The sequence below is a fragment of the Bubalus bubalis genome, chromosome 7 (genome assembly GCF_019923935.1).
Source record: "Bubalus bubalis isolate 160015118507 breed Murrah chromosome 7, NDDB_SH_1, whole genome shotgun sequence".
Taxonomy (NCBI): domain Eukaryota; kingdom Metazoa; phylum Chordata; class Mammalia; order Artiodactyla; family Bovidae; genus Bubalus; species Bubalus bubalis.
Window position 1 is genome coordinate 19,480,561 of NC_059163.1, and position 26,198 is coordinate 19,506,758.

A 26,198-nucleotide genomic window follows, 5' to 3' on the forward strand; every position below is an offset into this window, starting at 1 on the left:
AGGCAGGAATGATTGTACTCACTTTGCAAAAAACAGTCTTTCCCAGAGTTGTATTCCTAATCAGTGACAGAAGAAAAAAGGACTCATTTGTGAACCTCTTAAACACAGACAGAATTAAACTTTTGTGTATCAGACGGCTGCTTACTACATAGTGCTTCAATAAGACAGAAAAGAGGAGGAGCTCAGCGAATAAGCATATGGAGACTAGCCTTACTGCATGTCTTATCCTGATAGTCTAGTGGTATCTTATCAGTCGAGTGATAACACTTTGAAAGGTTATTCCTGGAGGGGTAATGCCAGGTGAGCTGTGAGCATCCTGAGAACATCTGATGTCGTCCTCCTTTCCTAGGTGCTTTGTGACCTTATCTTCCAGAGAAATAATGCCTTGTCCTGCATACAGGGAGGGGTATTTGGACTCCCATTCTCTGTTAGGACATCTCAGTTTACCTGCTGTCTCGATGTTTTAAAGCGAAATTTAGACAGGCAGTAGCATATAGGGAATATCGTGTTGGATACTGGGACCAGATGCCTTAGGCCTGAGTCCAGCCCTGCTGCTGACTAGCTGTTATGACACGTGGCAAATTACTTCCTCTTTTTGCTTTAGTTTTTCCCTCTGCCAAAAAAAAAAAAAAACACAACAACCAACCAACCAAGTAAGATAAAACTGCCCTTCTCTTAGGGTTGTAGCGAAGATTATTACGACTTAACATATGTAGAGCAGTTAGAGTAGTAGTCGTGTCCGACTCTTTGTGACCCCGTGGACTGTAGCCTACCACGCTGCTCCGTCCATGGGATTTTCCAGGCAAAAGTACTGGAGTGGAGTGCCATTTCCTTCTCCAGAGAATCTTCCCAACTCAAGGATTGAACCTGGGTCTCCCGCATTGTAGGCAGACGCTTTACCATCTGAGCCACCAGGGAAGTCTAATACATGAAAGCAATATATGTGTTGGCTCTTCTTATTTTGTTTGGTTGTTTATAACACTGAAGGTATTTTAAGTTATTTTTGATTGGAGGATAATTGCATTACAGTGTTGTGTTAGTTTCTGCCATAAATGCGAATCAGCCATAAGTATACGTATATACCCTCTCTCGAACCTCCCTCTCACCCCCCCCCCCACCCGCCATTGCACCCCTCTAGGTCATCACAGAGCACTGAGCTGAGCTCCCTGTGTATAGCACTTTAGGTATTTTCTAATCATCCTTTATACTAATTAAAGTTCAGGAATCAAGGTCTAGGAAGAAAATTTTACCAAATAAAAAGGTATAATTTAAGATAAATCATTTCCTAATTAGTGTTACTGTTGTTATCTTTTAGTGATTTTTAGGAGATGGTGACACTAATCTTTTTAACTTTTTTTCTTGATTTCAGTATAGCTCTTGGAGCAGCATCCCTACTTCTTGTCGCCACCTACCCGCTAATGAAACGAATTACATACTGGCCTCAGTTAGCCTTGGGTGAGCTTGAAATAACTACATAAGTATCTCCTTCAATACCCTCAAGCTGTGCTTTTATATATAATACCATACACATGTGTGTGTAATGTGACAGAGATAAAATGTCAGGTCAGTCGTGAAATTTTCCAAACCAGGAATAAATTTTCATATTTTAAAAGAGGACAATTAGCTGCTTTTTTGGCTAAAAAGTCTTGGACATTTACTAAGGTCATCATCATTGTTTCCTGAAATGGTCTTAAAAATCTGGGTATGTCATGAAGAAAACAATTAGCTGCCTCGAGCCTAACCGTCCTGAAGATGCAGTGGACTGAGAAGAAGGGTCACAGTTTGTGAGCGCTTCCTCCGTGTCTGTGAAGCCTCCTTAGACTTGGCCAGTCTCTCTCGTAGAACTCTCACGTGGCGCTTACTCATTCCAACAGCAGCAGTTCAACAGGAAGGTGCTGAGAGCCTGTCCTTTGTCCCCGCTAATAAACTGTAAACGCCTGGAAGATAAAGTATTCTTTATATGTGGATGGTGCCGCATCTAACATAGCACTTGGCACGTCAGTTGGTAGGAAGATAGGTACGTAAGTCAAAATCTATTGCAAAAATAACTGTTCCTCGACTTTTCTATTCTATTCCTAGAATAATCTTGAAGTGTAGTAAGAAAGCTAGTATATTTACTTTAAGTATTTATTGAAACCCTAACTTTTACTTTGTGTCAGGAATCATACCGAGTGCTAGAAAAATAAAAATGACTGAAACACATTCACCGTCTTGAAGGAGCAAGTCCCTCAGTTACCTCCGACTCAGTGAGTCCTAGACGTCTTTTCTCAGATACCCTTTTTTTTTTCCCTCCAACGTTGCCCGTTTCCACTTGGAATCCCTCTTCCTCAGCAGATGAAGTGCCTCTCATCTGTGGTCCCACAGAGCATGCGTGTCAGCGTGCCTGAGCGACTTGCAGGTGGGAGATGTCTAGCAGGCAGCTCAGGATCCGATCTGAGGCTGAGACGTGATTAGGCTGACACAGACTTAGGAGTTGTTGCCACGTGGATGTTTGTTTATAGCCCTTAGGGAGGGGGTGAGGAACCAGTGTTTCTGTCTGTACCCTTTGTTTTTGTAACTTGAAGGGGAAATACAGCAATAAAGGAAAGGACACAGGAGTTTGACTCAGACTTAGTGCAAGCCCTAAGGCATCACTATTTATTGCTTGTGCCAGGCGTCACACTACATAGGACACATGTTCTTCCCACGAACCCCCCTGTTTATCGTGGGATATTATTCTCTCTGTTAGCAATGTAATTTTTAATTACCCTTTCTGGTTCTGTGTTCCTGTTTTGTAAAGTGTTGCTAATAGCCACCACAGACACTTGGGAGATTTTAAGAAAGAAACACAAGACAGCAGCAGACACAGAGCTAACACACAGAGGCTCTCAATACATGCAGACGCCTGCTGCCTCCCCTGTGGGATTCATGGAGGCACTCAATACATGCAGACGCCTGCTGCCTCCCCTGTGGAATTCTAAAGTACAGTTAGACTTGTCTTCTCTTTCTCTTTCACTGATTGCAGGGTTGACATTTAATTGGGGAGCGTTGCTTGGATGGTCTGCTGTCAAGGGCTCCTGTGATCCATCTGTTTGCCTTCCTCTCTATTTTTCTGGAATTATGTGGACTCTGATATATGATACTGTCTATGCCCATCAGGTAAAGAAATATCCTTTTTTGTAACTTTGGTTTAACTGTTGGTTGTTTTGTTTTTTTTTTTAATTACTTTTAAATAAGCGAATTGAAAGGTGTTTTCTTTAGGCTTTTTTTTTTTTAATTGAGGTAATTGGTTTATAACATATTTATGTGTGTCGTTTGTACAGCATTGTATTTTGACTTCTGTATACACTTCATGCTACTGACCACCAAAAGTTTAGTTTCCACCCATCTGCATACTGTTGACTCCCTTTATCCATTTTGCCCTGCCCACAGCCCCTTCCCCTCTGGTAACCACTAATCTGTTCTCTGTATCGGTCTATGTGTTTTAGTTTTGTTTGTTCATTTATTTTTTTAATATTCCACATGTGAGTGAAATTGTATGGTATTTGTCTTTTTCTGTCTGACTTTTTATTTAATATAACATTTTATCTAGCATAATACCCTCAAGATCCATCTGTGTTGTTGCAAATGGCAAGATTTTATCTTTTTATGGCTAAAGAGTATTCCATTGTATGTATATAACACATCTTTTGTCAATTCATCTGTTGATGGGCACTTAGGTTGCTTCCATATCTTAGCTTGTATATAATGCTGTGATAAACATTGGGGTACATATGTATCTTCTTGAATTGGTGTTTTTGTTTTCTTCAGTAGATACCCAGAAGTGGAATAGTTGGATCATACAGTAGTTCTGTTCTTAACTTTTTGAGACATCTCCATTCTGTTTCTCCACAGTGACTGCACCTACTTATATTCCTACCAGCAGTGCACAGGGGCTCCTCTTTCTCCCTCACCTCGTCAACACTTGTTATTTCATGTCTTTCTGATAGCCATTCTAACAAGCCTGAGGTGACATCTCTTTGTGGTTTTGGTTTGCATTTCCCTATTGATTAATCATGCTGAACATCTTTTCATATGCCTGTTGGCCATCTGTATGTGTTCTTTAGAAAAACTCTTCAGGGCAATGTCTGTTCAAACCCTCTACCCATTTATTAACTAGGGTTTTTGTTGTTGTTGAGTTCTTTATATATTTTGAATATTAACACCTTACCGGATATATGATTTGCAGATATCTTCTCCCATTTGGTAGTTTGTCCTTTCACTTTGTTGATGGTTTCCTTTGCTGTGCAGAAGCTTGTAAGTTTGATGTAGCCTTATTCATTTATTTCTGCTTTTGTTTTGCTTACCTGAGAAGATATATCCATTAAGATATTACTAAGACTGACATCAGTCAGGAGTGTACTGCCTGTGTTTTCTTCTATGAGTTTTATGGCTTCAGGTCTTACATTCAAATCTTTAATCCATTTTGAGTTCATTTTTACATATGATATAAGATAGTGGTCTAGTTTCATTCCTTTTGCACATGGCTGTCTAGTTTTCCCAACACCATTTATTAAAGAAAGTTTTTTCCATTTTATGTTCTTTGCTCCTTTGTTGTAAATTAATTGTCCATGTATAGGTGAGCTTATTTCTGGGTTCTCGGTTCTGTTTCCGGTGATCTATATGTGTCTGTTTTTCTGCCAATACCATGCAATTTTGACCATGATAGCTTTGTAGTATAATTTGAAATCAGGATATATGATACCTCCAGCTTTGTTCTTTTTTCTCAAGATTGCTTTGGCTTTTTAGGGTCTTTTGTAGTCCCATACAAACTTTAGGATTTTTTGTTCTGTTTCTATGAAGAAAATTGTTGGTATTTTGATAGAGATTGGATTGACTGTAGATTGCTTTAGGAAGTATGAATATTTTAGTAATTTTAATTCTTTGAATCCATGAACATGGAATATTTTTCCATTTCTTTGTGTCTTCATTTCTTTTAACAATATCTCATATTTTCAGACTACAGGTCTTTTACCTCCATGGTTAAATTTATTCCTAGGTATTTTGTTGTTGTGACTGTAAATGAGATTATTTTCTTAATTTCTCTTTCTGCAAACTCAGTGTATAGAAACACAACAAATTTTTGTATATCAAATTGGTCCCCTACAGCTTTGCTGTATGCATTTATAATTTCTAGTAGTTTTTTGGCAGCGTCTTTAGGGTTTTCTATATATGAAACCACGTCATCTGCAACTGGTGATTGTTTTACTTCTTCCTTTCCAATTTGGGGGGTCTTTTCTTTCTTTTTCTTGCTCAACTGCTCTAGTGAGGAATTCCAGTACTGTGTTGAATAAAAGTGGCAGGAATGGATATCCTCATCTGGTTTCTGATCCTGGAAGGACAGCTTTCAGATTTTCACCATAGAGTATGTTTGCTGTGGATTTGTCTTATATGACCTTGATTATGTTGAGGTACATTCCCTCCATGCCCACTTTGCATGCAGTCTCTAATGTCACATGACTGTGATTACAACAATAAATAGAAATGCTTACAAATAAAGTTGCTACAGGAGACCAGTCTGCCACATGTGAGTGTATCATCAAGACCTAGCTCTACTTAAATAGGAAGGGTTTGACGGGAGAAGCAAGGAATAAACTGAGCTGGAAGTGAAATCTGAATGGATGTGGTTAGGTAGCAAGTGATCATTTGTCTACATGTTTGATTTTAGCAAGATTGAAATATACAGGAAATGAAGTTTGAGAACTCTGAAGTAAAGAAGAGCTATGTGAAGAATTAGACTTGAGTTTGATTTCTAATTTAGTAAAAGTCAGTATTGGATTGTAAAAGTACAGTGATACATAGAAATAGACCTGGAAGATCATTTTAGCAGTAACATTTAACTTCGATTTGGCCTGCACATTCATTTTTGATCAACTGTGTTTCTGAGTTACTGTCATGTTTCACAACTTATGGTATATCTACATGGTTTTTATGTTTTTATTTTTTTTGTTATGCTGGTTCTTTGTTGTGGCACATGGGCTTCTCTAGTTGAGGCTTGTAGGCTCTCTTATTGCAGTACATGGTCTTAGTTGCCCTGCAGCCTGTGGGATCTTAGTTCTCCAACTAGGGATTGAACCCATATCCCCTACGTTGGAAGGCAAGTTCTTTACCACTGGACCACTAGGGAGTCCCTGCGTGGTCTTTTAAAAAACAGTTTCTACTGGAATCAAATATTAGTGATGGTTGCACAAGGCTTCTCAGGTGGCCCTAATGGTAAAGAATCCACCTGCCAATGCAGGAGATGTGGGTTCGATCCCTGGGTCAGGAAGATGCCTTGGAGGAGGACATGGCAACCCACTTCATTACTCTTTCCTGGAGAATCCCATGGACAGGGGAGCCAGGTGGGCTATAATCCATAGGGTTGCCAAGAGTCAGATATGGTTGAAGTGACTGAGCACGCACACACGCACTGAATTACATACTTCAAAATGGTGAACTTTGTGGTATGTGAATAAAATCTCAGTAAAATCAATTTCTTACTGCTTTCCAATGTTAGGATAAGAAGGATGATGCTTTGATTGGGCTTAAGTCCACGGCACTGCTGTTCCGTGAAGACACCCAGAAGTGGCTCAGTGGCTTCAGTGTGGCCATGCTGGGGGCACTGAGCCTGGTGGGAGTGAACAGTGGTCAGACTGTGCCCTACTACACTGCCCTGGCTGCTGTGGGAGCCCATCTCGCTCACCAGGTTTGGTCTTTTTCTTTCCTTTCCCTCTTTTTTCCTTGGCATAAATTATAAAAATCATTTAAACAAAATGCCCTCTGTGTTTTACCAAGCAAGACACTTCCTAAAACAATTGCTTGGTTTATACCGATTTGACTGTCCCTTCCCTGCCCCAGTATGCCATATAAAAAAACTAGCTGTATTATTTTAGATAAACAGTATAAACCTAAACCTAGATATTTTTTTCCTTCTGATTTTCTTGGAATTATTTCTGATGCATGTCTAAGAAAATTTGAGCAATGTCTTAAGGTTGTGACTTGAGTTGAATTACTCTGGAAGCAAACTGATCAACACGACCATGTTTTTTAAATGTGGGCATCTATTGATGGTTAGCAAACTAATCACTCACATGTTCAGGTCCCACTGGCATTGAGACCAAGGCAAGATAAGACACAAAATGCTAAGATGTAGACAGAGTGAGGGCCAGGTACATTAAACATCTCTTGATGCATTGGACAGCCCTGCACAGTAGAGAGCTGTCCTGCCCAAATGTAACTTGCTCTTCTGTTGAGAAACATTGCTCCAAAGGATAAAGCTAAAAGGGAGGGTAGGAGCTGGGGGAAGCAGATCTTAGATCAATCAGTGTAAGGAAGAACTTTCTAAATAGAACTAAAAATAGCATGTGTTGCCTCTCCAAGTGTTCCTCCACCTGTCAAGTGCTGGTTTTTAGGACAGCTTAGAGGCTATCCATTGAAAAATATGGTCAATTGTTTTCTAGTTGGGAAATAGTCTCAGGTGCATTAAAGGCTTCCTATTGCTTAAAATTCTACAGCGTTATCTTCTTCGTGGTGACATGTTTATCTGTGATGCTGCAGTCTCACACAGCATGTGCTCTTTGCTCCTAGATTTACACTCTGGACATCCACAGACCTGAGGACTGTTGGGAAAAGTTCACCTCCAACCGAACAATAGGACTCATAATTTTTTTAGGGATTGTCCTTGGGAACTTGTGCAAAGCAAAGGAGACAGATAAAACAAAGAAAAATATAGAAAATAGAATGGAAAATTAGCAGATTACATTTATCTAGGTATTTTTAAAACAAACTTTTACAAAACACTTTCAGGTCTTCTTACCACATAATTAGATTTGAATAAGTCTTCTAGTGTGTAACTGAATTACAGACTAGTGGATGAAGTTTTAGAGCATTTTGGCCTAGATTTTAGTTCAAGTAAGTACATGTCAGACTGTCACAGGAACCAGGGCCTGTTTAGGATTTGCAGTTTAGGACCTGGAGTATTTAAATTAATGCTTTCTTCCTGGTGTAATCCTCATCTAGGGTTACAGGAATTATATGACTTTTAGCACTTTAACCATAAAACCTCATATATGTCTCATCTAAATGAATGTCTCCAGGAAAGTGGACTCTTTTTAGGGGAAAAAATAAAAGCTGTTATAGAAAGTTGGGGCTTACTGTTCTTTGCATTGACCTTTACTTACTGCCAAAAGCTATAATTCAGGAAACAATTCTGGTTTTTATATTCTAGGAGAATTTAAGTAATTAAATAAAATTTTTTTTACCTACTCTACCTGTACATACTGGTGTTATTTTCACCCCTGACGTTCATTTGCAAGGCCTCTGTGTGCAGCCATGGGGACTAGAATGGGCAGGCGTTCACCAGGGACTATTTTAGTTTCTGTTTATGTTTTATTTCAGCTGATTGTAATTTATAGGATAGTGGTATATTTGTTAAGTGTAATAACTATTTCTTTCCTTGCCCCCTTCAGAATATTCTCAACACAGGAGCCAGAATCATTTTTTTAAGTCCTCTATCAGATCATGGCATTGCTCTGCTCAGAACCCTCCAGGACCTTCCCAGTCACCGAGTACAAACTAAAAGTCTAGTCGCCTGGCAAGCCCGCCATGATCTGGCCTTGTCTATGACTCTTCTCCAGGGGAATCTTCCCAACCCAGGGATCAAACCCGAGTCTCCTGCACTGCAGGCAAATTCTGTACCATATGAGCCACCCGGGAAGCCCCCATTAGATAGAGTTTGGTATATGTTAAAACCTGTTAAGGGCTGAATTGTTTTGCCCCAAAATTCATATAGTAAAGTTGTAACCCACCCTCAGTAACACAGAACATAACCATATTTGGTGACAAGGTCTTTAAAGAGGTTAGTAAGTGAAAATGAGGTTGCCGGGGTAAGCCCTAAACCATTGTGACTGGTATCCCTATCAGAGGAAATCTGGACACACACAGAGACACAAACACGGAGAGATGACTGAACGCACAGGGAGAAGATGGTCGCCTACAAGCCAAGGAGAGAGGCTTCAGAAACCAGCCCTTTCAACACCTTGACCTCAGACTTCTGGTCTCCAGAACATGAGAAAGTGAATGTGGTTTTTAACTACCTTTTTGTTAAGGCAGCCCAAGCAAACTTAATACCAAGCTGTAGTACTGAACTGTACAGAAAAGATACTTTACAAATGCAGTTACTAGAAAGCACTCCCTTTTTCACCCCAACCGTGACTTTTTTTCTCAAAGCACAAGTTTTAACCCATATGGTGCCCATAACAGTAGTAAGCTGAATACAGCCCTCCAAAGATGTCCATGTCCTAATGCCAGAGCCAGAAAATATATCACCTTATATGGTAAGGGGGCTCTGCAGATATAATTGAGGAGGATCTTGAGGCAGGGAGATTATCCTGGCTTATCCAGGCAGCTGCAGTGTAATGACAAGGGTCTTTCCAAGAAGGAGGCAAGGTCAAGTCAGTAGTAAGAGATGTGACGACAGAAGCAAGAGGTTAGAGTGAGGCAATAGAGGGTTCACAAGCCAAGAAATGTGGATGAACTTTAGAAGCAGAGAAAGACAAGGACACAGCTTATCCCCTCTGAGCCCCTTGAGGGTCCCAGCCCTGCTGACACCTTGACTTTAGTGCCATGAGACCGAGTTTGGACTTCTGACCTCCAGAACTGTAAGATCATAAATTTGTGTTGTTTTAAGCCACTAAATATGTGGTAATTTATTGCAGCTTCAACACGTAAACTAATAGAACAATTATTTGGGCTCCTTTGACCTGTCCTTTGAACTCTTGATACCAGTGGAGCAGTGGCTGAGAATGCAAGTCCAGGTGTCAGCCCACCTGGGTTTGAGTCTCTCCTTTAACACACACCAGTTACCTGATCTTCCTGTGGTTCAGTTTCTCAAACGGGGCTAAAAATAATCTTGTAGATTTCAGAATCATCTGTCTGAAAGCAGATTCCATGATAACTGAGACTTTGTCTTATCCACTAAAATAGCCGCAGTATAGCACACTGTAGGCGTTCAAAAAATATTTGTATTTTATCATACATTGGTGAGCTAACATTTGACTACGTGCCAGAACCAGGGTTAGTTGCCACTGTTAGAAATTATGAATGGTGTTCAACAACACATTAAAAAATTCACAATGTGAGGCACCATAATAAAAATATAGATTTTCAGGTTGTTTAGTCATGTCTGACTCTCTTGCGACCCCATGAACTGTAGCCTGCCAGGCTCTTCTGTCCTTGGAATTCTCCAGGCAAAAATACTGGAGTGGGTTGCCATTTCCTTCTCCAGGGGATCTTCCTGACCCAGGAATTGAACCCAGGTCTCCTGCACTGCAGGCAGATTCTTTACCAACTAAGCCATCTGGGAAGCTCAGATTTTCACGTACACATGAGTAAAATACATAAACATATATATATATAATGAAGACTAAAGAAAAATAGATATGTCATGGGTAATACATTATTATAATATGGCTTTATAATAACATTAGACAGACACTGGTCTTGAATTTCATGTTTTAAACTAATAAATGAATGTAAACTTTAGTTCTCCTATGGCATCACCACAGAGAAGACAATGGCACCCCACTCCAGTACTCTTTCCTGGAAATCCCATGGACGAAAGAGCCTGGTAGGCTGCAGTCCATGGGGTTGCTAAGAGTTGGACACAACTGAGCAACTTCACTTTTCATTCATTGGAGAAGGAAATGGCAACCCACTCCAGTGTTCTTGCCTGGAGAATCCCAGGGACAGGGCGAGTCTGGTGTGCTGCAGTCCATGGGGTCATAAAGAGTTGGACATGACTGAGCAACTTCACTTTCATGCATTGGAGAAGGAAATGGCAACCCACTCCAGTGTTCTTGCCTGGAGAATCCCAGGGACGGGGGAGACTGGTGGGCTGCCATCTATGGGGTTGCACAGAGTCGGACACGACTGAAACAACTTAGCAGCAGCAGCAGCAGTATGGCATCACCGACTCAATGGACATGAGTTTGAGCAAGCTTCAGGAGATGGTGAAGGACGAGGAAGCCTGATGTGCTGCAGTCCATGGGGTCACAAAGAGTTAGACACAACTGAGCGACTGAACAACAACAGCAAGGTGTTATTTCTGGGTTAACTGGTGGCTCTGCTCTGTATGCTCTACTGCCCAGTGTAGCCACTGGCCACATGAGATGATCAAGCACTTGACACATGGCTTAATTGAGATATCCTGTAAGTGTTAAATACACACCAGATTCCAAAGACTTAGTATAAAAGGTACAAAATATCTCATTAATAATTTACTGATTTCAAGCTGAAATCACATTTTTTTATATTGAGTCAAATATATTATTACAATTAATTTTACCTGTTTTTTAAATGTGGCTACTAGAAAAACATTGTATTGCACTAGTCACTAACATATTTCTGATATATAGTAACACACTATATGGCATCATCCATATGCAAAATATTTGATCTATAAAAATTACATAAACTCAGAGCTTTAGTTTCCTTATCTTCTAAACACAGGGGAAAAAATTTAACTTCACTTGGTTGATGCAAGGCAAAGCTGATAAATTTCATGGCACATGATAAAAACTCAAAGAATGGTAGTTCCTTTCTCCCCCATTCCCTTCTTTGAAAGGTAGGCAGCTATGGAAAAAGAAAAACACTGAAGCAAACCAGTATGTCAGCACTTTCAGAGTTCAGTGCTACCAACAGTATTGTCTTTCTATTTGGATGCTTTTTCTTGAATTAGTTGAGAGAGATGATGATAAATAGAAGATTGATAATGGATGGATGGATAAACCGGCCAGTAGAAACATAGATCTTCAGTTAGTCCGCCTCATCTATTGACATTTTAATCAGAAAATGGGAAAAAACTTCCTAGCTTTCCTTCCCTTCTCAACCTTGAGCTAGAACCATAAAAGCAGTGCACAGAGCCCAGAACAGTAGGAGCACCCACTAATTGCTTGTTGGATGAATAAATGGACCTATTGGAATAGGTAGGGGATGTAGAAGGGCTTCTCGGGTGGTGCTAATTGTAAAGATGCAGGAGACGTAAGATCAGGACGTAAGGTCAGGAAGATCCCCTGGAGGAGGGCAGGGCAATTCACTCCAGTATTCTTTGGAGAATCTCATGGACAGAGGAGCCTGGCAGGCTACAGTCCATAGAATCGCAGAGTCGGACACAACTGAAGCAACTTAGCAGCAGCAGTGTCCATAGAGACCACCTAGTCCTGTGAATCTCTCTAACTTTTGTTAAATAGGCAACAGAAATGCATTCTGCAAATAGAAGCTTACATAAAGTCCCAATATATAAATTCCAGATTAAAACAGAGACTTGACCCTTTGACCTGTGAAGGTTCCTGAGTCCTTCCTCTGAGGCTCCCTTTTTCATTCAGCAGCGTCCCTGCTGGACTGCTGGGGAGATGTGGGATTCTCACACCATCCAGTCAGAAAACTGTTTCTCCTCTAATTCTGCAGGAAAGGAAACTAGGCCTAAAGAAATAATTTACCTACAGTAATTTACTCATAGGGCTTCCCTGGTAGCTCAGCATTAAAGAATCCGCCTGCCGATGCAGGAGACATGGGTTCAATCCCTGGGTCAGGAAGATCACCTAGAGAAGGCAGTTGGCAACCCACTCCAGTATTCTTGCCTGGAGAATCCCATGGACAGAGGAGCCTGGTGGGCTACAGTTCATGGGGTTCCAAAAGAGTTGGACACGACTTAGCGACTAAGCAACAACAGAACAATTTATTGCCAGATGAAAACTGAGAGAAGAATGAACATTTAAGTCCACATGTTTACTAACTGTCTAAGAGCCAACTAAATCTTTCCAGCTTCAGATTCTTTATATCTAAAATGAGTAAAATACTACCTACCTCGTGGTGGTGGTGTAAGGATTGCACAAGAAAACAATCTCATCTGGTCTCGTGACTTTAAATGTCATCTGAGAGAATAGCATTGAAACATGTATTATATATATATATATATATATACACATATATATGTACACACATGTATATTATCATATATGAAACAGATCACCAGTCCAGGTTCAATGCATGAGACAGGGTGCTCAGGGCCAGTGCCCTAGGATGAGAGGGATGGGATGGGGAGGGAGGTGGGAGGGGTTTCAGAATGGGGAACACATGTACACCCATGGCAGATTCATGTCAGTGTATGGCAAAACCAATGCAATATTGTAAAGTAATTAGCCTCCAACTAAAATAAATAAACTATTAACAGAGACACACAAAATAAATGTCATCTGTATACTGATTTTTCCTAAATGTGTACCTGCAGCCTAAACTTTCCCTTTGAACTTGAACAGAATTGACTGTTAAACTGCCTACTTGACGCTACTCCTTGAATTCCAAATAGGTACCTCCAACTCAACATGTTCAAAACTGAGCTGTCCGTCTTCCCTCTCAAACCTCCTCCCACCCTCTGTACGGCCTCAGTAATGGCATCCGCTCTTCCAGTTGTTCTGGCCAAACCCTGGGATTGCCTATGGTTCCTCTCCTCTCACATTGCACATCCAAGACATCACAAGAGCCTCTGGGCTCCACCTTCAAAATTGGTGCAGAAGCCCACCTTTCCTTACCTCCACTTCGACCACCCTGGTCCACATCACCATCTTTTTCTGAACTACGTACTTATATACTACAAGTATTTTGTGATGTACCCTGAATATACTGGTACTTCCTAACTGGCCTCCCTCCTTTCTTCTTGCCCCTTCTCATTCTGTTCTCATCGGGTGATCACATAACAACACAAGCTAGCCCTTGTCGTGCCTCTCAGAACTTGCCAGGGGTGCCCGAGTTATCTCAGTGTAAAGCCAATGTCCTAAGCATAGCCCTCTGGTGTTGTGTGATAAGGCTACCTGTTTCCTCCCGACTCTCCTTCCAGTCCTTCCCTGCTCCCCTGCTCCAGCTCTGCAGGCCTCCTTGCAGTTCCTGGAATTCTTCCCCTGGGGTTCCATCAATGCTGCTCCCTCACCTCCTTCAGGCTTTGCCTGAATACCACCATCTCGGTGAAACCAACATCTTTGTCTTCCCTTTCTCAAAGTACACACTCAAAATAACAAACTTCCTTTTCTCTTTTCTTGCTTTATTTTTCTCCATAGTAAAACACAATGCAATTTGATTTGCTATTGTTGTTAAGTCATGGCTGACTGTTTTGCAACCCCATGGACTGGAGCCCACAAGGTTCCATTGTCCATGGGGTTTCCTAGGCAAGAATACTGGAGTGGGTTGCCATTTCCTTCTCTAGGGGGTCTTCCTGGACCAGGGATCTCCAAACTTGGCAGGTGGATTCTTTACCATTGAGCCCCCTGAAGGTGTTAGTCACTCAGTCATGTCCTATACTTTGAGACCCCATGGACTGTAACCCACCAGGCTTCTCTGTCCATGGCATTCTCCAGGCAAGAGTACTGGAGTGGGTTGTCATTCCCTTCCCCAGGGGATCTTCCCAACCCAGGGATCGAACCTGTGTCTCTTGTCTCTGCATGTGGATTCCTGATAGCTGAGCCACCTGGGAAGCCCCATACATAATTTGATTTTACTTATTGTCTGTCCTCGTCATCTAGAATTTAAATTTCATGAGGGCAAGGATTTTTCCTGTTTTACCAGTACTTATATCCAATGCCTCGAAGGGTGTTTAACATAGAGCAAGCTCTCAATAAATATTTGTTGAACGAATCATGTATGTAAAGCTTTTTATAGCATGGAACATGTTTATTAAATATTGTGATTGTTTTCAGGCATCTTCAGCTTTCCTTTTCTTCCCAAACTCCCTCTTTCTCGAAATCATCAAGGAACTACTCAGTTAAGAGATAGCTGATTTTAAAGTTCTATTCTAGGAGAATGATTTTCACATTCAGTTCCTAAGCCCGAGTTTATTAAATGGTTTCAATTTTTCAGGGTTAGGAGAATGGGGAACAGAAAATAGAGAACTTGTTGAAATCATGGACAAAATTTAAAGGAAATATCCTACCCACTGATAAAGTACAAGTTCAATGTAAAGAAATGGAAAGTAATTATGCTAATGCTAATTGGATTTGTTTGTTTACTTAGAGTTTAAAACTCGAGGAATCTTGTAAAAATTAAAGTTACTATTGGTTATTACAAAATATTGGCTGTATAACTGTAAATGGAAAGTAACCTTTAAAATTGTATATAACATTTTAAAATAATGAAATACAAAATTAAAATTATCATTTAATTTTTCCTTAGGCAACAGGGATCATTGTACCAAAAATACATGGTCGTGACTCTTACTTCCTTTATGCTTAGGCAATAGAAATACTTGCACTGTATCAGTGAAAATTACTGGGATCCAAGTTCAAGTCTTGTTTCAGGGATGCCTCATAAACATGAATTCCTTTCCATTTGTGTTATTTCCTTGAAGAGAGACAGGGCAACTGCAACACTTTAGCATCAAGAATGAGTTTATGTTTCTGATATAATGAATTCTCAATGAATATTTTTAAAAAATTCACTTGAAAACAAGAAAGGTGGTTGTGGTTTTTTGTTTTTTTTTTTTTTTTGGCCACATGGCTTGTGGGATCTTAGTTCCCTGACCAGGGATGGAACCCAGGTCCTTGGCAGTGAAAGAACAGTCTTAACCCCTGGACTGCCAGGGAATTCCTGAAAACAAAGTTTTCAGCGCAGATTAATTAACTACTAGTTGAAAATTATTACAATCTCATGATATGCAGAAGATTGTAAGAAAAAGGCATACAGTTTCATAATTTTTCCCCATTCCTGCATTCACGTTTCTGAGTGTCTTCAATTTGTTCCTGGCTGGTGGATATTGTCTGTGTAGGTAGACCCTCCTCCAAAGTCAGACATGCGTGAAGTTACAGCAACAGGTGTGACTGTGCTCTAGGAAAAAGAAACAGTAAGGGCAAAACCTGGAAGTAGAGATAAACCAAGCCAATTCAAGGAACAAGAAGGTCAAATTTCTTATTTACCCTAGTGCCATGCAGCATTATAACTCATGGTGCCCACATGCCAATGGACATGCAAATGGCGCTGGCATTTTGGAAGGCAGTTTGGCAGTTTCTCCTAGTTAACTCTGCTTTTACCACTTGACTCAGCATTCCCATTTGTAGATATTTACCCAAGAGAAAAGGGAACAGTTTCACACAGAAACCTGCACATGAATGTTTACAGTAGCTCAATTTATAATCGCCCCAAACTGGGGAAAAAAAACCCAAATGTCCTTCAACTGGTAAAAGGTAAGCAATCTGTGGCACATATTCATGATGGAACACTGATACTGCAAAGGCGCTTCAGTCGTGTCCCACTCTGTGCAACCCCAGAGACGGCAACCCACCAGGCTCCCCCGTCCCTGGGATTCTCCAGGCAAGAACACTGGAGTGGGTTGCCATTTCCTTCTCCAATGCATGAAAGTGAAAAGTGGAAGTGAAGTCGCTCAGTCATGTCCGACTCCTAGCACTACTAACACTCCTAACACTACTCAGCAATAAAAAGTAATTACTGATCTAGGTGTGGCTCTCAAATGCATTATCCCAAGTAAGAGAAGGGCTTCTAGTGGCTCAGATGGTAAAGAATCTGCCTGCAGTGTGGGAGACCCAGGTTCGATCCCTGGATTGGGAAGATCCCCTGGACAACCCACTCCAGTATTCTTGCCTGGAAAATTCCATGGGCAGAGGAGCCTGGTGGGCTACAGTGCATGGGGTCACAAAACAGTCAGACACGACTGAAAGACTTAACACTTGCACTAAGTAAGAGAAAACAGACTCCAAAAGCAGTGTACTGTAAGGATTCCACTTATATGATATTCTGATAAAGGTGAAACTATGGGGATAGCAAACAGATCAGTGGTTCCTGGAAACTGGAGGTCGGGGAGAGGCTGAGCATAAAAAGGCATGAGGGAGTTTGGAGGGATGCTACAACTGTTCTATACTTTTTTTTTTTTTAACTTTTTGTTGATGTGGGCCATTTTCTTAAGTCTTTATTGAATTTTTTGCAATATTACTTCTGTTTTATGTTTTGGTTTTTTAGCCACAAGACATGTGGGGTCTTAGCTCTCTGACCAGGGATTGAATCTGCACTCCCTGCATTGCAAGGTGAAGTCTTGACCACTCGGTCACCAGGGAAGTCCCTCTTCTATATCTTGATTGCAAAGATTTTACACAATTGTATACATCTGTCAAAACTCATAGAAATGCGCACACACACAAAGGTGAATTTTACTTGTTAATTATACTGCACACACAAAAAGTAAATGAACGTCATTTTTATCAAGTTGAGGTGAAAACAATCAAAATGCAATCACATTGTTGTTATGCTAATTAAGCTAGAAGCTAAAATTCTTTCTGTCTGCATATGGATTTATGTTCCAGAAGAACCACCTGTTAACACCTAGAGTCATTCATTTAATTAATATTTCTCAAATACCTACTACATGCCATGCACTGTCAATGAACAAGATGACTCCCTACCTCACTAGAGTTTGCATTTTAATAACAAATAAATGAATGAATGCATAGGTAAAGAAATAAATATACTATTTAAAATAATATAATTTGTCATAATGGTTAAGTTGTAAAGAAAAATAAAGCATGGTAAAGGAGGGAAAGAGGGTTAAGGGTAAAGGAGGCTATTTTTGATAGAATGCCTGGGAGGAGATTCTGAGTAGTAGTTGAACAGAGGATTAAATGATGAGATGGAGGACGATTGCTCCAGGAAGAGAGGACAGTGAGAGTATTGGCCTTGAAACTGGATGAATCAAGCAGATATGAGGAGCAACCAGATTGCTGGACTTCTGGTCTTGTTTCCATAGTCCATAATCATGCCCCATTATGAATTCAGATCATTTTAATTTACACTTATCAAAATAATAATATACTAAGGGAAATTTGGTTTATCCCAAAATGATAACTTGAAGATACAATCATGCCCAACTACTGTCAAAAAAATCAAAAACACAAGCGTGTCAGTTCTTCATTGCAAATGGGTCAATCTCAGCAGACAGTTTGTCGAGAGAACATCAGAAATCTCACAGAAATGAAGAACTGGCATGCTAGTTATCAAGTTATTGCCTCTCAGCTCTAAGTGCAACCCGCATTATCTGCTCTACAATAATGGAGCTGGACCCTGGAAGCATTTCTCCTTGGCAGTCAGCCTGATACTAAACTTTGCCAGTAGAGGGTGCTGGAGGGACATCGCAGGAGGAAGGGGCTCCCTTTCCTGATCCAGGTGCGTTTCTACTTGCTTCTTGCTTTCAATACATGTGGCTGTCGGTAGCATGCGATCAGGAAATACACATTTTCTATGAGGAAATACATATCTGTTGTTGAAGCCACCCAGTCTGTGGTACCCAGTTATGGCAGTCCTAGTAAATGAATACACCAGCTGTGCACATAAAGGTAAGCTCTCAGTCCCAACACAGCTAAGCTGCAGCCCTCCTGACATCAGGCCTCATGACTGCCCGCTGGAAAATGGGTTCTTGTGCCCTAACTCCCCACACAGACCCACATGCCAGCCTCTGTCCTCCTGGACACCAGAGTCTTTGCCAGCCTTGCCTGTTTGTATCCCAGAGGTGTTTCCTCTTGCCAGTCCTGCTGACTATAGCTCCCTGGCCAGCCCTCCTCCTCCCAGAAGAGTAGTTTCTGCTTGTCTGATGTCTATGCTGAAGGCCATCCCGTGGGCTGCAGCCACTCCTCTAGGGTTCAGGTTAGGCTTCCACAGGTTTGAGTCCCAGCCTGAGAACAGGGACCATGCCAAGTTTGCTTCCTCCTCAGGTACTTTTCTCAGACCTAGGGTACTCTGTAGCGTTCTCTTTACCTCTCATACTTATTATTCTGTCACAGTTAGTAATTCTTGGTCTTAAACTTTCACTTTCATATTATGCATGGACACTCACTGCTACACTCTGCTACAGAATCAGTGCTGGAAGCTGCCCTAAAAGGCAGACCTGCAGAGATGGGATTTGGGAATTTGTCTGGTGATGTCCTGGCGTTTGAGCACAATATTGAGCTCTTTGCCAGTGGGGTGAAAGTGAAAGTCGTGTCCAACTCTTTGTGACCCCATGGACTATACAGTCTATGGAATTCTCCAGGCCAGAATACTGGAGTGGGTAGCCTTTCCCTTGTCCAGGGGATCTACCCAACCTGGGGATTGAGCCCAGATCTCCTGCATTGCAGGCAGATTCTTTACCAGCTGAGCCACCAGGGAAGCCCAAGAATACTGAAGTGGGTAGCCTTTCCCTTCTCCAGCAGATCTTCCCAACCCAGGAATTGAACTGGGGTCTCCTGCATTGCAGGCCAGTGGGGTACGCTGCTGCTGCTAAGTCACTTCAGTCGTGTCCGACTCTGTGTGACCCCACGGATGGCAGCCCACCAGGCTCCCCTGTCCCTGGGATTCTCCAGGCAAGAACACTGGAGCGGGTTGCCATTTCCTTCTCCAATGCATGCAAGTGAAAAGTGAAAGTGAAGACGCTCAGTCGTATCCGACCCTCAGCGACCCCATGGACTGCAGCCTTCCAGGCTCCTCCATCCATGGGATTTTCCAGGCAAGAGTACTGGAGTGGGGTGCCATTGCCTTCTCCCCAGTGGGGTATAGGAAGCTAATAATTCCTGGCATGCTGAGATAGCACAACCAAACTCTCACCTGTGGTTGATGGTATCAAAGTGCAAACTGTAACAAGTGTTTTGGCATCCCAAGTGGCTGATGCACCTGTTACAGCAGTCAGTGATGACAATAAGAAACGTGGTGCAAGATCAATTATTTCTGAGTACACTTGAGTACTTTACAGAAAGAAAATGACCAACTCAAATCTTTTAACTCTGAGCTCAAGTCACACTTGGAGAGGAACTTCCCTGGTCCAGTGGCTAAGATTCTGGGCTTCCAATGCACAGGGGGCTCAGGTATGCTCCCTGGTCAGGAAACTAGATCCCACATGCCACAACTAAGAGTTTGACTGCTGCAACTAAAAAGTCCTTTGTACTCCAATGAAGATCGAAGATTCTGTGTGTGACAGCTAAGACCCAGCACAGCCGAATAACAGCTTCAACCAAAAAGTCACATTTGGAGAACTAGAACTCTTCCATGACAGTCCTAAAAGAAGCTTATGCTGGCACTACTGAGAAATAAATATAAAATTTAATTGTTTGAGTTGCTGAATTATCACAATGATGGAACTTAGTTTCTGAGCCTCTCTCTCCTATAACAGCAGCTTGCAAACTAAGCCAAGCAAAGGAGCCTTCCCTTGCTTTAATACCTGTGAGAAACCCACCTGAGGCCACTCAAGATGTTTTGAAAGGGATCTTTCATTCTCAAGACCCAGTAGCCCAGTTTTGTAACTAGATGCATAAGTCAGGTTGAACCTCAACATGTTCCCACAGGAAGAAATGACCCAGGAAGAAATAGTTTCCGTTCCAACAGAACTGCTACATTTTCTAATGTAGCTCATCAGAAACCTGAGAAACACATGTGGGAATTTATTTTAGAGATGTTAAAACCAGAAGAATGTGATACAACCCTAGGTCAGGCCAAATGGGCTTCCCTGGTAGCTCAGACAGTAAAGAATCTGCCTGCAGTGCAGGAGACCCGGGTTTAATTCCTGGGTTAGGAAGATCCCCTGGAGGAGGGCATGGCAACCCACTCCAGTATTCTTGCCTAGAGAATTCCACGGACAAAGGAGCCTGGTGGGCTACAGTCCGTGGGGTCTCAAAGGGTAAAACAGGACTGAAGGACTAACACTTTCACTTTTCAGGCCAGATGTATTGACCCGAATATGCTTACCAGAATGCTTTCCTGGCATAATGTGGAGGAGGGGCTGCAAAAGCTTAAGGAGACAGGAATGTTGGACCTAATTTATCATGTGTGATCATCACATCTACCTCCCAGCTCTGTTCCAGGAAAAGGGCCAGAAGATCAGCCCCTTCACTAAGGCACCTACATCCTTGACAGTCTCTGTCCTTGCTCTCTTTCATAGGCTAGGTGTGACTGAAGAGGGTGTCACCATCAAGAGGAGCCCATTGATTTGAATGCGGCTGAGGGCACCCCAGGGTAGCAGAGGCCAAGTAACAGCATGTAACCATCAAAAACAAGATGTGTGGGCATACCCACAGTAAAAGGTGGCAGCGATGTCTCAGAAGTCAGAATGCTTTGGCTCACAGAGGTCTTTGGCAGTGGTTAACTGATAGAAAAGAATGGACAGCCTGCCATATGATTTGATTTCTAACACAGGGAACACTCTAGGACTGGTCGCCCAAAACTTGGCAAGTCATTGCCTTTCACTTTGGGTTTCTCGACCTATGTAAATTTATTTCTTTGAATGTCTTTGAAGGAAGAATCTCCCTTATGACACATTCTAACCAGAGCCTCACAGGGAAAGAAATTCTGGGCCACCACACCTAGTAAGGAGCAGAACAGGGACTTGAATTCCACTCCTACTCTCTCTCTCTCTTTTTTTTAAGATTTATTTATTTATGGCTGCACTGGGTCTTTGTTACTGCACCAGCTTTCCTCTAGTTGCCGCTAACGGTATGCACTCTCGGGCTTTTCTTTTCATTGCAGTGCATGGGCTTCTCATGCCTCTCTTGTTGCAGAGCATGGGCTCGAGGCATGCAGGTTTCAGTAGTTGCAGCTTGAGGGCTTAGATGTCCCATGGCACGCGGCATCTTCCAGGACCAGGGATTGAACCCATGTTCCCTGGGTTGGCCAGTGGATGCTTAACCACTGGACCACCAGGGAAGCCCCAGCTCCTACTCTTAGCCATGATTATCTTTTATCTCCATACGGGACACAAGGTAACGAGACAGTCAGCCTTGGTCTGAATGACGTCGTGTGAGTCCAGCTCACCGAGCTGTGGGTGTTGTGGGTTGCACACCGCAGTCTGGATGCTGAGTGGCAGACCTGCCACTGTCGGGGAGTGACTGGGGCTGCTGCTTCTCTGGGAGGAGAGGCTCCTAGGAGCTTGTAGATGGAGGATAGTACTTGGCATCTATGTGTTCGAGGTGCTGCTAGTACTCAGGGCTTTCTAAGCTGGCGTGTAAAGCTTCCTTACCCCCCAGCTAGGGTGAGCAAACATCCTGGCTTGACCAGAACTGAGCTATTTCCTGTGACTTGGGACTTTCCATGCTGCAACTATGGAAATCCCAGGCAAACCAGAATCCACATATCCCAGTAATCTAGCTACATTCTAGCAACTGTGTTGCCTAGGAGTACAGGAAAACAGAAAGATGAATTGCTCTTACCTGAGCAATGGGTAAGCAATGAATTGAGCTTACCCAATTTTTGCTCCACTTTATGATATAATCAAGTACGTTAATCTATGTGGAACTTTTAAAAATAAACTACCTCTAAATTTTACATGGGCTTTCCTAGTGGCTGAGTGGTAAGAAATCTGCCTACCAATGCAGAATATCGCAGGTTCAATCCCTGGATCAAGAAGATTCCCTGGAGAAGAAAATGGCAATCTCCTCCAGTATTCTTGCCTGGAGAATTCTATGGAGAGAGGAGCCTGCAGTGGGCTACACAGTCCATGGGGTTGCAAAGAGCTGGACATGACTTAGCAACTAAACAACAAATAACAAAAAAATTTTATGTATCTTTTGGCCATTAGTATTGATTCCAGTCAGAAGATGATAAAATATTTACTAGAAACTCAGTGGACAAATAGTTAACATGAAGCTCAAAATTACAAAATCTGTCTTAGACAACTGACTTAAAAATAACTACCTCAGAATTTGTAGAATATCTTAACATCAGTAAAGTCTGATGTTAAGCTAATGAGAGGAACCTCGGGTTCGATCCCTGGGTCGGGAAGATCCCCGGGAGTAGGAAATGGCCACTCACTCCAGTATTCTTGCCTGGGAAATCCCATGGACAGAAGGGCCTGGTGGTCTACAGTCCATGAGGTCACAAAGAGTCAGACATGGCTTAGGGACTAAATAACAAAAATGAGAGGAACAAATAGTATGTACATAAATTCAATGCCCCGGTGACCTGAAAACTCTTTTAGACTTTCTTTCAACAGCTGCCTACTGGCTTTTTTTCCTTTCAAAAAAATTATTTCAATTCTCTTTTTTTGAAAGGCTGATAATCAGTTAAATATCTAAAAGGCATACAGCTGGTAAGTGGCAAGAAAAAAAGTAATTTTTTTTCTATGCCAGAATCATGATCTTAAGCATCTTAAATTTCAAAACAATCCCATCGGCTGCTTGAACCTGGTCCTGCAATTCTTTAATGGGTAGATAGTGGGAGTGACATGTTAAAAATGATAAGGGAAGCACAAGAATACTGGAACGGGTAGCCTTTCCATTCTCCAGAGGATCTTCCCAATCCAGGGATCAAACCCAGATCTCCTGCATTTCAGGCAGATTTTTTACTGTCTGAGCCACCAGGACATCCTGGGAAAATACCCTGAGAAAACCATAATTTAAAAAGATGCATGTGGGCTTCTCTGGTGATTCAGTGATAAAGAATCTGCCTGCCAGTGCAGGACACAAGGGTTCAGTCCCTGATCCAGGAAGATCCCACATGCCTCAGAAAAACTAAGCCCTTGTGGCACAACTGTTGAGCCTGTGCTCTAGAGCCCAGGAGCCACAACTGCTCAGCCCGTGTGCCGCAACTACTGAAGTCCAAGAGCCCTAGAGCCTGAACTCCACAAGAGAAACCACTGCAACGAGAAAGCTGTAACCACAACTAGAGAGTAGCCTTTGCTTGCTGAAACTAAAGAAAAGCCCAAGCAGCAAAGCAGACCCAGCACAGCCAAAAATAAAAAAAATAAAATTATATAAAAAGATATCCATGGCTAACACAGCATTGTAAATCAACTATATGCCAATAAAAATTAAAATAAAAGACACATGTACCCCAATTTACACTGCAGCACTATTTACAATAGTCAGGACATGGAAGCAACCTAAATGCCCATCAACAGATGAATGGATAAAGAAGATGTGATATACATCTATAATATATATAATACAATGGAATATTACTCAGCCATAAAAGGAATGCAATTGGGTCATTTGTAGTGACATGGAGGGACCTAGAGTCTATCATACAGAGTGAAGTAAGTCAGAAAGAGAAAAACAAATATTGTATATTATTAACACATGTATATGGAATCTAGAAAAGTGGTACTGATGAACCCATTCATGTGGCAGGAATAGAGACGCAGATGTGGAGCATGGACACGTGGGCACAGTGGGGGAAGGAGATGGCGGGACAAATTGGGAACACAGCATTGACATACACACTGCTGCTAAGTCGCTTCAGTCGTGTCTGACTCTGTGCAACCCCAGAGACAACAGCCCACCAGGCTCCCCTGTCCCTGGGATTCTCCAGGCAAGAACACTGGAGTGGGTTGCCATTTCCTTCTCACTACCATGTATAAAAGAGATAGCTAGTGGGAAGCTGCTGTATAGCATGGGGAGCTCAGCTCAGTGTTCTGTGATGACTGAGAGGGTGGGAGGGAGACTCAGCGAGAAGGGGCATATGTATACATATAGCCGATTCACTTGTGCGGTACAGCAGAGACCATCACAATCTTGTAAAGCAATTACACTCCACAAATAAAAATTTTTTAATGTAAAAAAGCTTTTGTTACTGGTTTACTTCTTAAAATAAAAAATAATAATAACGTGGAAAAGATTCAAAGGCTCACAATCTGCTGGTGTGTTGGGAGAAACTAATGATAATAACCTATACCTATCTGGTACTATTGTATCCAGATAATGTTCTGAGTTCTTTACACCTGTAACTCATTTTGTAGGAAGGAAACAGAGGAAGAGGGAGGCTAAGTAATGCGTATAAGGTCACAGATGGTTAATAGTGGTGCCGAGATTCAGCCCCCCATGATCAGTCCAGAGTCCTTGCTTTAACCATCAGCCATATTTTCCTTTCACAGCAGTAACACAGTCACATGCAACGGAACTGATAAGGACTGTATCAGCGATCCTGTATTTGGTGCCAGGACTGAAGCAAAGAAAAAGAAGAACCATTTTCATATATCATAAAGACCTAGAAACAATAAGTAAACATCCCCAAATGGTGTGAGATGAGAGCAGTATGAAACCCCAAAAAAGGGAATGCTGGCTATCCCAGAAACATTCCCCTGGCCATGGAGGTTAGATGTTATGGCCAGTTTCTTAGAAAGGGGGAACTGGACATTGGCATGAAGATCTGATGTGCAGAATGGATTCAGTCATTCCTAAATCCCTTTGTTTTCCTTCATAAGATCCTGAATTATAGAATCTCTTTGGGAATATTTGTATGTTGATAACTGGACAGATTGAACCCTACCTGATAATTATCCCCTCTATTCTGACACCTAATCTTCTGTATTGTGTGTATAATGCTTGCAAAATGTATCAAGAGCACGGACAATGTGATGTACATGTGTTTGGTAGTTTTACTCTAGACATATAATTAAGCCTGTGAAAACCCTCCTTGGGTATTTACTTTCCAGAATATATTTGAAATGCCTTAATCAGGTCCCCACAATCCAGAGGACTTATTACAAGCAATTCAACTATTTCTATCTGAATATGCTAATTGTTAATAAGCTTAAGAAGCCATTGAAATAATTTTAACTGGAAAAATGAGCAGTGTTTAAGTTGTATATATTAACTGTCAATACTGCAGAGGCACTTCTGCCCTTATATGTACCGGAGTTTATGAATTTATGAGCTCAACAGATTATATCTTTCAGAGTAGCCCCCTTGGCTCTGGTTCTAGTCTAGAGCTGAAGATTCTGCTTCCTGTTCTGACTAGTGAGGAGCTGAACTTGCCTCTAGAATATTATTGCACTTGTCTTGCTTAACCCTTTCATGTAAGATATTTGGCGATATGCCAGGGGTGGTAAAGGGCTTTCCAGGGGGCACTAGTGGTAAAGAACCTGCCTGCATCCCGGGGTCAGGAAGATCCCCTGGAGGAGGGCACGGCAACCTACTCCTGTATTCTTGCCTGGAAAATCCCACGGACAGCAGAACCTGGTGGTAGTTTTACCACTAAAGTGACTTAGCACATTATACAGGCAAGGTAACAACTGGTCATCCATGAAAAAAATTCCATTCCTAGGTACATGGCTACACCATACTTCCAGCCCACCTAATGGATAGGTGTGGTCACATGGCTATGTTTTATCTGATGGAATGTCAGAGAATGTGTACCTAGATTTCTGAGCTTAAGCCTTAAGACCATGAGTATGGCTCCTCCGTGTTCTCTTTCCC

The 26,198-nt window shown here is 41.9% G+C and overlaps 1 protein-coding gene across 2 annotated transcripts in view; it reads left to right on the forward strand.

The window, feature by feature from the left end:
• Positions 1-25,501, forward strand: part of COQ2 (coenzyme Q2, polyprenyltransferase) — a 41,352-nt gene extending 15,851 nt beyond the window's left edge. The window contains exons 4-7 of one of the 2 annotated variants that reach the window (XM_006074457.3): positions 1,370-1,455; positions 3,005-3,138; positions 6,515-6,703; positions 7,585-8,262. In XM_006074457.3, the coding sequence (XP_006074519.3) occupies positions 1,370-1,455; positions 3,005-3,138; positions 6,515-6,703; positions 7,585-7,749 (574 nt within the window). In that variant the 3' untranslated portion in view covers positions 7,750-8,262. Of the gene's footprint in view, positions 1-1,369; positions 1,456-3,004; positions 3,139-6,514; positions 6,704-7,584; positions 8,263-24,873 lie in introns of those variants that run through there. The other variant, XM_044945709.1, reaches the window with a different exon arrangement.
• Positions 25,502-26,198: the final 697 nt, after the last annotated feature.